General features: G+C 40.1%; 1 protein-coding gene across 1 annotated transcript in view; it reads left to right on the forward strand.

The window, feature by feature from the left end:
- LOC149249539 (uncharacterized) overlaps window positions 1–12,043 on the forward strand; it is a 339,013-nt gene that overhangs the window by 122,410 nt on the left and 204,560 nt on the right. The window contains exon 8 of the mRNA XM_089458737.1: window positions 3,325–3,513. Within this exon, the coding sequence (XP_089314863.1) occupies window positions 3,325–3,513 (189 nt within the window). The remainder of the gene's footprint in view (window positions 1–3,324; window positions 3,514–12,043) is intronic.

Below are 12,043 nucleotides of genomic sequence, written 5' to 3' on the forward strand. Positions count from 1 at the left end.
ATACTGCGCATTGCCATGATTGGAATCACCAAAGAGTTTCATTAATCTTCGAAATGAGTCCCATTCACCAGTCCATTTACATTCAACAATCTATAGCTCAAGTCCCTCATGAAGAAGCTTCATAGAACCAAAGTGGAACCACAGAATTTGGACCACTGCGGGTGCAAAATTATGGAACCTCTATTAAGTGTTTATTCACCCTATTTATTAGAAGAGGGGGAGCTTTGAATTAACAGTTACAAAATATCTCAGCCAAGGGCCGACTATCTGATTGACTAGCTGTCTCGGCTTGCAATAGCTCTGCTGCCCATGATGCTTCTCAAGGATCCGATTCCTTTCTTGAAAACACAAAAAATATAGAGTAAACAGAAGTTGCAGTAAAATAGAAACAAGGGAAACTGAATGATGATGGAGGAAGATGTCCTTTTGCTGTTCCTGTGAAGGCCCTTGATTAGCCCACGTCTCTGCCATGATGCCTTTCCTGCTGTTTGGTTGGTACCTATTGCTTTCGCCTTAACTGCCTGACTTCTCCACTCTCTGTAGTTGGTAGCGATCGACTGTGTTTGCTTGTCACAGAGCAACAACAGAGTTTGTCTGGGCAGTCCTTTGCATTTATGACTGAGTGGAGCTCCACGCTGAGGCATTAAGTCTTCCTGAGTCCCCATACCTTCATTTACTCTTCGAAGACGTGTAGCGAAACAATCGAATTAATTTTTGAGGCCATTGTTGTCTTGGGTTTCTTGTTGGAGGGGCTTCTACATGAGTAGCCCATATCGATTTGCCATTGCTCCATACCTCTATTCAAAGTCTCAACTACCGACTTATCCGCCGTTAAAGCTCTGTACCACCGACCACGCTATCGGAACCTTACTGCATCGGGACTTTTATTCTAGAGGACGTTACAATAATACAAACAAAGAGTCCTGATGCTTCTTAGGCCCCCTTTGGTTTAGCCCCTTTCAATATTTCTTCATCATAGGACTGGAGGCTATGACCGAGTGCTTAGCCTTAAGGTGCTAGGGCCTTTGGACTCCTGTCTATGGAGCCTTTTTCCCTTTGTAAGTGCTTTGCGTCAGGCTTTCTTTAGTCTTCACGACCGTGCGCCTTTTATCGGAGCTCCTTTCTTGGTGGACCGCAATCAGGGTTTTCAGTCGGGACTTTTACCTTGGAGCCGCGACGTGCTTGCAATCTTCGATTGCGATAGCCCTTTAGTGCTCGACCCTTGGTTCCTTGGCTCTTTATGTGATCGCAGGCCAGCCCCCCTTATCGGAGTCCCCCAATCGGAGGTTTGCGATCGGTGATTCCTTTTTGATCCACAACACAACCACCGATTGCCGATCACCCTCCGTGCTTAGCCCCTGGTTCTTTTAGCTCTTTATGTGATTGTGGGCCAGCCCGTGTATTGGAGCCCCTTGATCACACTTTCCCATGTGCGCGCTGCATTACAAAGTGCCGATAAGCCTCGACCTCTGATTTGCGATTACCGATGTGACGTTATCAATGACACGTGGCACCTCTTGAGTGGCGACACATGTCACCCAAATATGCCCTGTTTGGACCTTTGAAAATGCCAGATCTGCATGCCACGTGTCCTCCGTACGGCCACGTCAGGTTGATGTCAGCGCCACCATGTCTTTACGGGATCCAATAATATTTTGCCCGGATCCAATAATAGGATGTGTCTGATCCTTACCAGAAATGGTAAGTGGTATCTCCCCATCATTGTAGGGCGTGTCTGATCCTTGCCACTTGGTGCAAGTGGTACTTCCCCTACTATCAAGTCTGGGACTTGATCGTGTGGATCATTCTTCTTCTTCTTTACATTGAGATGTCATTGTTCCACTGATGAATAGAGGAGAGACAAGTTGAGACGAGATGTGATGAGATGGATGTCTTGTTGATGCAGTTGTGATGAGATGGATGTCATTGTAGGGCGTGTCTGATCCTTGCCACTTGGTGCAAGTGGTACTTCCCCTACTATCAAGTCTGGGACTTGATCGTGTGGATCATTCTTCTTCTTCTTTACATTGAGATGTCATTGTTCCACTGATGAATAGAGGAGAGACAAGTTGAGACGAGATGTGATGAGATGGATGTCTTGTTGATGCAGTTGTGATGAGACATGTACGCCTTTTTGATGAGACTCATGGTGCAACCAAAAATTCCTCCCTAACTGAATGGGAGTGTTGAAATTTGGGGTAGCTATGGGATTAATTTCCCTTGAGAAACCCGTCTACCCCAAAATAAGCCCATCTTACCCCAAAATAAGATTTCAATTTGAACAAATAAAGATTATTATTGATGTTGATGGCACTGCTCTCATTATTAATTGGTGTGACATATTTATTTGGACAAGAGACTTTGAATTTTGATTAAAGGAAATTATTATTTCTATGATGCTCAAGTCGACCCCTAAAGATAGTTAAGTCGACTTGTCCAAGAGACACGACTATTCATATGTGGAATCAACTATAAACATGCACCTAACCTCCATTTTGGCAACTAATTCAGTGGTTCTCTAAGGCATATCAACTCGGGTCTGTGGCACTATCTGCGGCCTAATGAAGGCTATATCTGCGAACTAATGAAGGCTACATCTGCGACCTAATTCCTATGCATCTGCAGCCTAATTCTTGTAGCATCTGCAACCTAATCCTTGTAGCATGTGTGACCTTCTCTGTGATCACATGCGGCTTTCTATGTGGCCTATCTGTGACCCTTTCTCTGTGTATATATGCACTCTCTCTCTATGGATAATTGCAGCCTATATTTGTGATCTCTGTGACCCTTTTCTTTTAGGTATTTCTGTGATGTATTATTGATTGGAAGGCCGAGGTTGGGCAATATACTGAACTAAGTTTGGGGACACTATGTGAGCTAGTTTTGTGGCAAAATTCCCTGGGTTAGATCAGCTACATTTCTGGTTAATGGAGGTAGGGCCGAGCTCCTGTTGAACTATGTTTGGAGGGCCGTAAGGCCTATCTTGAAGGTTCAATATTCCAGGCAAGTATTTGAAGCTATGCTGAGTGTCTTCAAAGTATAGCGCAGGTAATTTAGTGGGAAGAAGTAAGGGTTATGATGTCATATAGTTGTGTGTGTAATTTGGTATGAGATAAAGAGGTTCACTTCATTCCGGATGTAATATTTTTTACTGATTGTGTCTTCTTTGTAATCTGGTTTGAGATAAAGAGGTTAATTATATTTTTATGGTTTTTAGAAATTTATCTTAGGCAAACATTGATGATGAAATTATTGGATGTGAATGCACACTCTTCTTGAGGTTAACACATTTTAAATTATATATTTTGATGTTGCATTTTAAAGGTTAAAAAGATGGTTCATGCTGGACAAGAGGTTGTTGTTGTTGGGGGTCCCCGCAGCCTTCATCGTCATGAGAAGTTAGCAATTGCTGTGTCAAAATCTCTACGCAGTCACTCTCTCCATGAGACAAATACAGATGGCCGTTTTCATGTCCGGACTAGAACATATCTAGATGGTTCTATTCTCAAAGAAGTAAGTATTTGTTCTTGAAATTTGAAACCTTGTCTGGTGTTTCAGTGATTTACATTCAAGGTATAGGTAACATGAAGTCATATTTGATATTTCGTTTAATTACTATTATCATATCAGCTACAAGAAAGCACCTGAAGTGATTTTTAAGATTTAAAGTTGTCCTTTTAGTATTTCAAAGTGGCGCATTCTCTTGTTGTATGTCATTTTGGTACTCATCTTGAGTGTGGGATGGTTGATAGGTATATCTTGGCACTGTGCAGGATTGCTTTAGTAGTGTCTTTTGTGTCATGTATAGATCAAGCAAGATGAGATATTCTTAAACTGGTTCCAACATCAGCCTAGTTAAGAAAGGTCTTCAATGAATTAATTGGAGTGCTTTATGCTGAATGCATATCTGATCATATCCAGGATTAGTCGGGCCTTATTACATGGTTAAATGTGTTTTCTTGTGTGTGTGTTGAAAATTAGAATAAAAGTGTGGTTGGGTTGTAGAATGAGTGACTGATTGCTACTCAAGTGGGGTGTACATATAATTTCTAGTGCATAAACACTCATCTTGGATATATTGTTTTAGTCATGGATACTTTAGATTTATAGTGGGTTGGCATGAAGAAATTGAATGGTAAAACAGTAGATCACACCTATGAAATGCATAGCTCTCTAAATCTTCTATTTAGATGTTCTTGAGGTATAAAGACTCTTTGTTTCCAAGAATATCCCTTAATTCCATAGAAAAGTGTGGCACTGATTTGGGGATTCGTAGATAAAGTTTGTGCTCAGTATATCTTTGGTCGCCTAATAATTGAGCGTAGTCTTCCCATTTGTATACGTTGATTATAATTGATATCAGATATGCCTTCTGTGTGATAGAAATTCTTTAATTGGCCTTGATCTAGAGGATTGTCTAGAATCCCTACACAAGTGAATTGCCTTAATAGTTTGCCACAAGTCAATTGAATCTCCCTCTCTCAAAAAAGATGGATTTGAATTCTTATAATGTTATATTTGTAAATAATTTGTTTGATTATTATTTGCAACACCTAGTAGCAAATGGAATATTTTAGATTTCCTACTGATTGGGCTGTAGAGTTAACGACTGATTGTTGGGTTGTAGAATTAACGAATGATTGCTAATCAAGTGGGGCATGCATATAATTTCTAGTGTATAAACACTCGTCTTAGTTGTATGGTTTTAGTCATGGATACTTTAGATTTATAGTGGGATGGCATGAAAAAAATCGAATGATAAAGAATAGATCACCTGATGATGTGCACAGTTCCCGAAATCCTCTATTTAGATATTCTTGAGGCATAAAGACTGTTTCCAAAAATCTTCCTCAATGTTAATTTTCTCATACCAGATCTGATTTAATTTACTTAACAATTTCTTTAAAATGCCATAAATATTTATCTCAAATATTTTTGAATTCACCGAAAAATAAATACACTGGTATATTAACTTAAAAATGCAGTGGAAATAAAATGAAGAGATCAATCGCCAACTCTAATTGTTTTGAAGTGGAATGTTCCTTGGTCTTGAATTCAACCCTTGTCTGTTTTCCATGCCAGCAGTGCTTGCACACGGTACTTGTTGGTTTTGAAATTTTTGGCATTTCTCTTACAACCTGTTTTTCACTGATTATAAGGTCATCAAAGTTTATATGTCCCATCCCTCTTTGCCAAAGCCAACTTTCATCCTCTTTAGCCAAAAATTATCCTTCTTTTCCAATCTCATCTAGGGTGTATATATCATTTGGCGTTCTTGTTGCGGTCACCACTGACCTTCCTGATTTCTCCCTACTTATTTCGTATTTCCATGAGTTAAACAGAATCGTGCATCCTTGATCACACATTTGACTCACACTCAACAGGTTGTGGTTCATATTTTCAATGAGCAAAACGTCTTCCGCTGTGGCATTCTTGCTTCTGAGATTAACTGTACCCTTTCCCATAATCTTAGCTGAACCCTCATTCCTGAATGCGACTGTTCCTGAATGCGACTGAACCATCATTCCAGACATACAAATTTGTTTCTATCCCCTGTCATGTGTGTTAAGCAACCGCTGTCGACACATCATACACTTTTCTTGCTTTGGGATTATAGAGCAAGCGCACATCGTTCATCCATCTTCTTTCAGAGTCTTGAAGGTTCTTTTGGAGGAACATTTGAATCATGCTTTGGCTCCGTTGGAGGAGTGTTCAGCCTGCAATCTTTTGCTATACGTCCAAAATTGTTGCATTTATAGCACTGTACTCCATTGTTTAAGGATTAAAACCTATTATAATTGCAGTTATATACTTCTTGAGATTTTCTAGAATATTCATTCCTAGAATAATTTCTATTATTGCTTCCATTTCTACCATATGCATTACAATTTGCAGCCCTGTGTCCAAAATCGTTGCAAGAATAACACACACCAAGGCAAATAGTTTGATACCAGAGAGTGGTAGATCTTCTCTGTGGTGCGGTTCTCCAGACACTTTCCCCTCAAGGTTTCCTTATTGCAGGTCGTTGATTTCGTGTTTTCTGATCTTGAACCATCTCTTTCGCGATCGTGCTTTCCTCTTTCTTGATAGGGTCCTTGACGATGTCTGCATAAATTTTTTGTTCAACTTCTTTTTCTGTCGTCACGGAGCTTGAGTTTTTAACAAAGGTGGACTTGCATCCCAATCCTGATTTGTCATTGCATGGCCTTTGACTATTGATAATTTCATCCAACAATTTGGTGTTGTTTGCAAAATTCTGTTGGATTTTACTCTTCTTTGCTTCCTTCTGCTTCCAGGCTCTCCTTTGTCTGGGTGCTTTCTTCTAATTCCCTTTTGAGTATTTCTTCAATTTTCTTGGCCTCCTCTAACTGTACTTTTAGATTGATAATAATCTTATCTGATTCTTCAAACTTTTTGTTGAGACTTTTAGCATGTTTCTTTAGTTCACTCAACTCGACTTCCAGTGCCTGAACATTCCTCCTTTCTATCTTTAGATCTTTTAAAGCACTGACAAGTTCTCTTTCAAGGTCTAACTCGCCTTCTTCTTCGTCTTCTTTCGGGAGAGTCCTTTCGGTTATGCCTTGCCATGAATGATACTCTTCCTGTTTCATTTTCACTGTCGCTATCGCTTTCATCATTGAATGAAGAGCTATCTTCTTTTGAATAGAAACTTTTCTTGAAGGCTTTCTTTTTACCTTGTTTCTTGTATTTTCTTTGATTCTTCTTTACTTTCCTAGGAGCTTCTTATTCATCAACATTGTCTGAGTTTTTTGCATTGAGACATTTTGAAGCAAAATGACCAATTTCACCACAATTGAAACACTTTAAGGGAAGCTTACCTTTGTACTTGCTTGTTCCTCTTTTCAATTTCCTCACGAAGTTGGCTATTTCTTCATCTAAAATTCGCTACAGCTGCAACTAGGGCTTGGCTTAAACTATTGCTTGTTTTTCCCTGTCTACTTGGATGTGGTAAAAGCTGCTTCTCTCTTAGATGGATTCTCCTGCTTTGTTCTCATTTATTAGGCTATAAATATTCCATCTGGTCTATCCATGCTGACATTTTCTAAGTCTAATCTTTCTTCTATCACTGAGACTTTAGCATCAAATCTCGTTGGGAGTGATCTCGAGTGATCTCAGTGTCTCAATATCCATTGGTTTTGCCAATCCTTGTATGGCATTTACTACTTCATCAACCCGAAGAAAATAAGCTGCAATATTCTCGTCTTCATTCATTCTTAGCTACTCAAATTGTCCTCTGAAAGTCTGAAGCTTGGCCTCAACCTTTTTGTCCCCTTCATATATGTTTTGGAGCTTGTCCCAAACTTATTTTGCAGATGTGCAATGCATTACTTTAATATAGACTGACTCTATTAGTCCAGTCAAAATAACATTCCTAGCTTTAGCATTACTATCATAAAGCTTCTTACTTGCATCATCTGTTGGAGGAGCTGAGGGTTCTTTGTATCCAGTCATTAAAAAGTGCCAAACATCATATCCTTGTGCTTGCACATATGCTTGTTGATTTCTTGTAGCATCAAATGTGCTCTAAGTGTCTAATTTTGCAGGGAGGCTTAGACATATGTATTCCACAATACCCAAAAATCCTTTTGGGAAATTCCACTCGGAAATAGTTTTATTAGAATAATTAATTATTTTTAATGGGAACCTAAGTCTAAACTTAGTAAATTAAAATAATTAATGGGTTTTAATCTAAATTGTTCATGTAACTTCTAGAAGAAGACGAAGATCGAGTCTAAATGATCTAAGCCATTGATTGAAATCTAATATGGGTCGTTGGTTTTCAACTGGAAGATTATAAGAAGGACATCGAGGGGCATTTGGAAAAATACACCAGAGGCAGATCAGTTATCCTAGTATGATCGATTTTCTCACTGGTCAAAGTTCGCCAAGAGAAAATCGAATTAGAGGGAGAGTTGTAGGTGAGAAGGAAAGAGAGGGTATCAACATTAGTTTGAAGGTCAGGAGTAGAAGACACAAAGCAGAGAGAGGACAACGTAGAGGCTATGACGCAGAGGAGGGACATTGCAAAGACAATGTGACGCTGGGACTACGCAGTTCTCACACAGGGGTTGATGCAGTGAGAAGCAGGGGGGCAATGGGTCCTCTCCTGGATCAGAAACTAGTCAAGAAGTGTTTGTAAAATTTTTCACAGAGAATCTTCTTCTACTCTGCTGGTTGTATCTTGTACATGAGATTTTTGTTGAAGAAGAATAAAGAAACCCTCATCTGTTGCACCGGTTTTCCCACATTGGGTTTTTTTCGAGGACAATTGTCCAAAAATAACAGTGTCATCGTGGTTATATTTGTGCTAGTATTTTTCTTTGCATTCACTTTCCGTAGTATTTTAATTGTGAAGGTTGCAGTAGAATTTATTTCGATATTTGTTGTAGAAACACTGTGAATAACTTATTTCTGAGTTAATAAGTAGAAGAAATAATATTAATCACTGCAGTTGGATTTCTATTTAGAAATTTTCACATGGTATCAGAGCAAGGTTAAGTAGGAGTGCAGACTGGAAGAGCTAGCATTAAAGAAATGGAGAGAGTTTGAAATAACTGCATGGGCAGAAAAGCGAACCCCCAGAAGAATTGCGCAGTCTAGACTAGGAGGGCAAAATTCTCATGTGAAAATCTCTCTCTGAGAGAGTTGACAGAGAGGAAGATTTCCAAATTGAGGTTTGCCAGTGACAAAGGGAGCAACACAAAAACTTCAGCGCAGAGCAGTCTTTAGGATAAGACGCAGTTTTTCCTGCAGCAATTGCTGGGACAAGGTAGCGTCAGAGATCGTTAGAAAAATAGCACAAAGATGGAAACTCAAGATGTCTCCGATTTATCTTCCAAATTAGAAGAAGAAGTCACATGCTTAGCAAGTTTAGTGTCAACAAATGTTTGGTACATTGATAGCGGGGCTTTAGCCCCATATGACTTGAGTACGAGAATATTTCTCGAGTTATCAAGAAGAACAAGTGGACTTCCATATTATTATGGGAAACAAAACGAAGTGTACTCTAGTAGGGAGAGGCACCATAACATTTCAGATGGAAGCAGGAACCAACATCCGAGTCACCAATGTTCTGCATGTGCCTGGGTTAGGAATGAATCTGATTTCAGTGTCCTAGTTACAGGACAAGGGATATGATGTATACTTCATTGGAAATAAAGTATACATCAAACATCCAAGCTGGAAGAAGAAGAGACAAATTGGAGCTCGAAGCAATAGACTTTATAGGTTGCAGCTTGAGTCTCCAATGGCACTGATAGGCAACAATCATAATGGTGAAAAGGAACTGAATGAATTATGGCACAGGCGAATGGGACACTTACACCATGGAGCACTGAGGATGCTCAGAGAGACTGTTACAGGAGTTCCAGTCCTTAGTACTGAGCATGATGATTTATGCAGAGGATGCGTACTAGGGAAGTACGCTAAAGCAACTTTTTCCAGAAGCAACAATAGAGCAGAATGTGTATTGGGATTGATACACTCAGATATTTGTGGTCCAATGTCCACAAGAGCTCTTAGTGGTGGCGAGTACTTTGTCACCTTTATTGATGATCACTCTAGAAAAACCTGGATCTATTTCTTAAAGACCAAGGATGAGGTGTTTGATCGATTTAGAGAGTTAAGGCTCTCGTTGAAAACATCACAGGGAAAAAGATAAAAGTATTGCATTCAGATAATAGTGGAGAATATACAGACAAAGACTTCACAAATCTCTGCGCAAAGGAGCTCATCAAAAGACAATGGACAACTCCATATAATCCGAAGCAGAATGGAGTAGCAGAGTGAAAAATAGAAGTATTGTTGGAGTAGCAAAAGCTATGTTGTATGATCAATACTTACCTAGATTCTTATGAGTAGAAGCTTGCAACACAATGATATATATCCAGAATAGAACTCCTCACAGAGCGTTGGGGAAGAGAACGCCCGAAGGTGTTCACATGGAAGAAGCCGGAAGTAAGTCATCTCAGGATATTTGGAAGCGTGGCATATTGTCACATTCTAGATGAAAAAGCGCAGTAAACTGGATTAGATTGCAGAAAAGGGGTACCTCGTAGGATATAGCAAGGCCTCAAAGGCATACAAAATCTACATTTCTAGCAGCAGGAAAATTGTGGTGAGACAGGATGCGAAGTTCATGGAGGATAGAGCTTTCAGAAAATCTCGAGAGATGCTAGCAGAAGGTCTATCTGTAGATGTTCCATTAGTCCAACAACAATAGGGGTAGCAAGGAGGACAGCTAGGAGGACTAACTACTGGATTGAGTACAATGACCAGTACCATTATTTCCTCAGAAGAAGGAAATCCACATAGTTCTTAGTAGATGGAACGACATGATAGGAGGAGGAGATGATTGAGCCTCCCACCACCAGTGGTAGAGCCAACAGGCAAGTACGACTGACGCTGAGGGACACAAAGGAGTTTTTTGGGGCTCTTAGAACAGAGAAGAGGTAGCGTAGGCAACGTAACACATACTAGGCCTTGGTAGCACAGGTTGAAGAACCCTCTAGCTTGCAGGAAGCTGTTCAACACCAAGTTTGGGTGGATGCCATGGTAGAAGAGTATAGTTCTATTATGACAAATGATGTCTGAGAAGTAGTACCTAGACTAGAGGATAGATCAGTTGTAGGATCAAGGTGGATCTACAAGATCAAGTATGCTGCAGATGGTATTATAGACAAGTACAAGGCTAGGTTCGGGCAAAGGGGTACGCACAAAAAGAAGGAATAGAATATGAAGAAACCTTCGCCCCAATAGCCCGATATACCTCTATCAGATCTGTTATATCCCTAGCAACTCAAATGGGATGAGAGATTCACCAGATGGATGTCAAGACAACATTCTTGAACGGGGTGATAGAAGAAGAGGTGTATATAGAACATCCTAAAGGCTTTGAAACTCATGAAAAGAGAACCCATGTATACAGATTAAAGAAAGCCCTGTATGGGCTCAAGCAGGCACCCAGAGCATGGTATGGTCGGATTGATAGTTACTTGCAGCAGTTGGTATTCGTCAAGAGTCATGCTAATCCCAATCTCTACTATTTAATGTTAGAGAATGAGCCACTTATTCTGGTATTATATGTGGATGACTTGTTTTTAACAGGGTCATCTAGGCTCATACAGGACTGCAAGAAGAATCTTGAAGCAAAATTCGACATGAAGGATATGGGGTTGATGCATTATTTTCTAGGGTTGGAAGTTTGGCAAAAGAATGGGGAGATCTTCCTTGGGCAAGGAAGATATGCTACAAAAATTCTGAAGAGATTCAAAATGCAAGATTGTCGACCCATGGCTACGCCCATGATCACCAACTGGAAGAAAATAGATGCATCAGGAGACAAGGAGGTGGACCCCACCTTGTACAGACAACTCATTGGGTCGCTCATGTATCTGGTCAACACTAGGCCAAACATTTGCTTCGCTGTCAACACCCTTAGTCAGTTCATGGTGGAACCGAAAAGGGTGCATTGGGCAACAACTAGGCACATTCTGAGGTATGTGCGTGGAACAATCGGATATGGGTTGAAATACTCCCGAGGGGATGACGTCAGATTGAATGGATTCACAGATGCAGATTGGGCAGGTAGTTCAGTACACTGGAAAAGTACCTCTGGGCACTGCTTTAGTGTTGGATCAAGAATGATCTCTTGGTGCAGTAGGAAGTAGAGGGTTTAGCAGAAGCTGAATATATGGCAGCCAACACAACTACATGTGAAGTAATATGGCTTAGAAAACTGCTTCTGAGTTTGTTTAGAAAAAGAATGGAAGCGACCAAGATTTACTGCGATAATCAGAGTTGTATCAAACTCTCTAAGAATCCAATATTTCATGATCGGTCGAAACACGTTGATATCAGATGTCACTTTATCAGAGACTGTGTTCAGTTTGGGGCAATACAACTGCAGTATGTCCCTGCAGGAGATTAAGTAGCAGATGTACTGACAAAGGCACTAGGAAGAGCTAAGTTCATTCAGTTTAGAGAGCAGATGGGTATGGTAGAGAATTTGTTTCAGTAGGAG

The sequence above is a fragment of the Pinus tabuliformis genome, chromosome 7 (assembly GCF_031772625.1).
Source record: "Pinus tabuliformis cultivar Carrire ecotype Pingquan chromosome 7, CPIR1, whole genome shotgun sequence".
Classification (NCBI taxonomy): Eukaryota; Viridiplantae; Streptophyta; class Pinopsida; order Pinales; family Pinaceae; genus Pinus; species Pinus tabuliformis.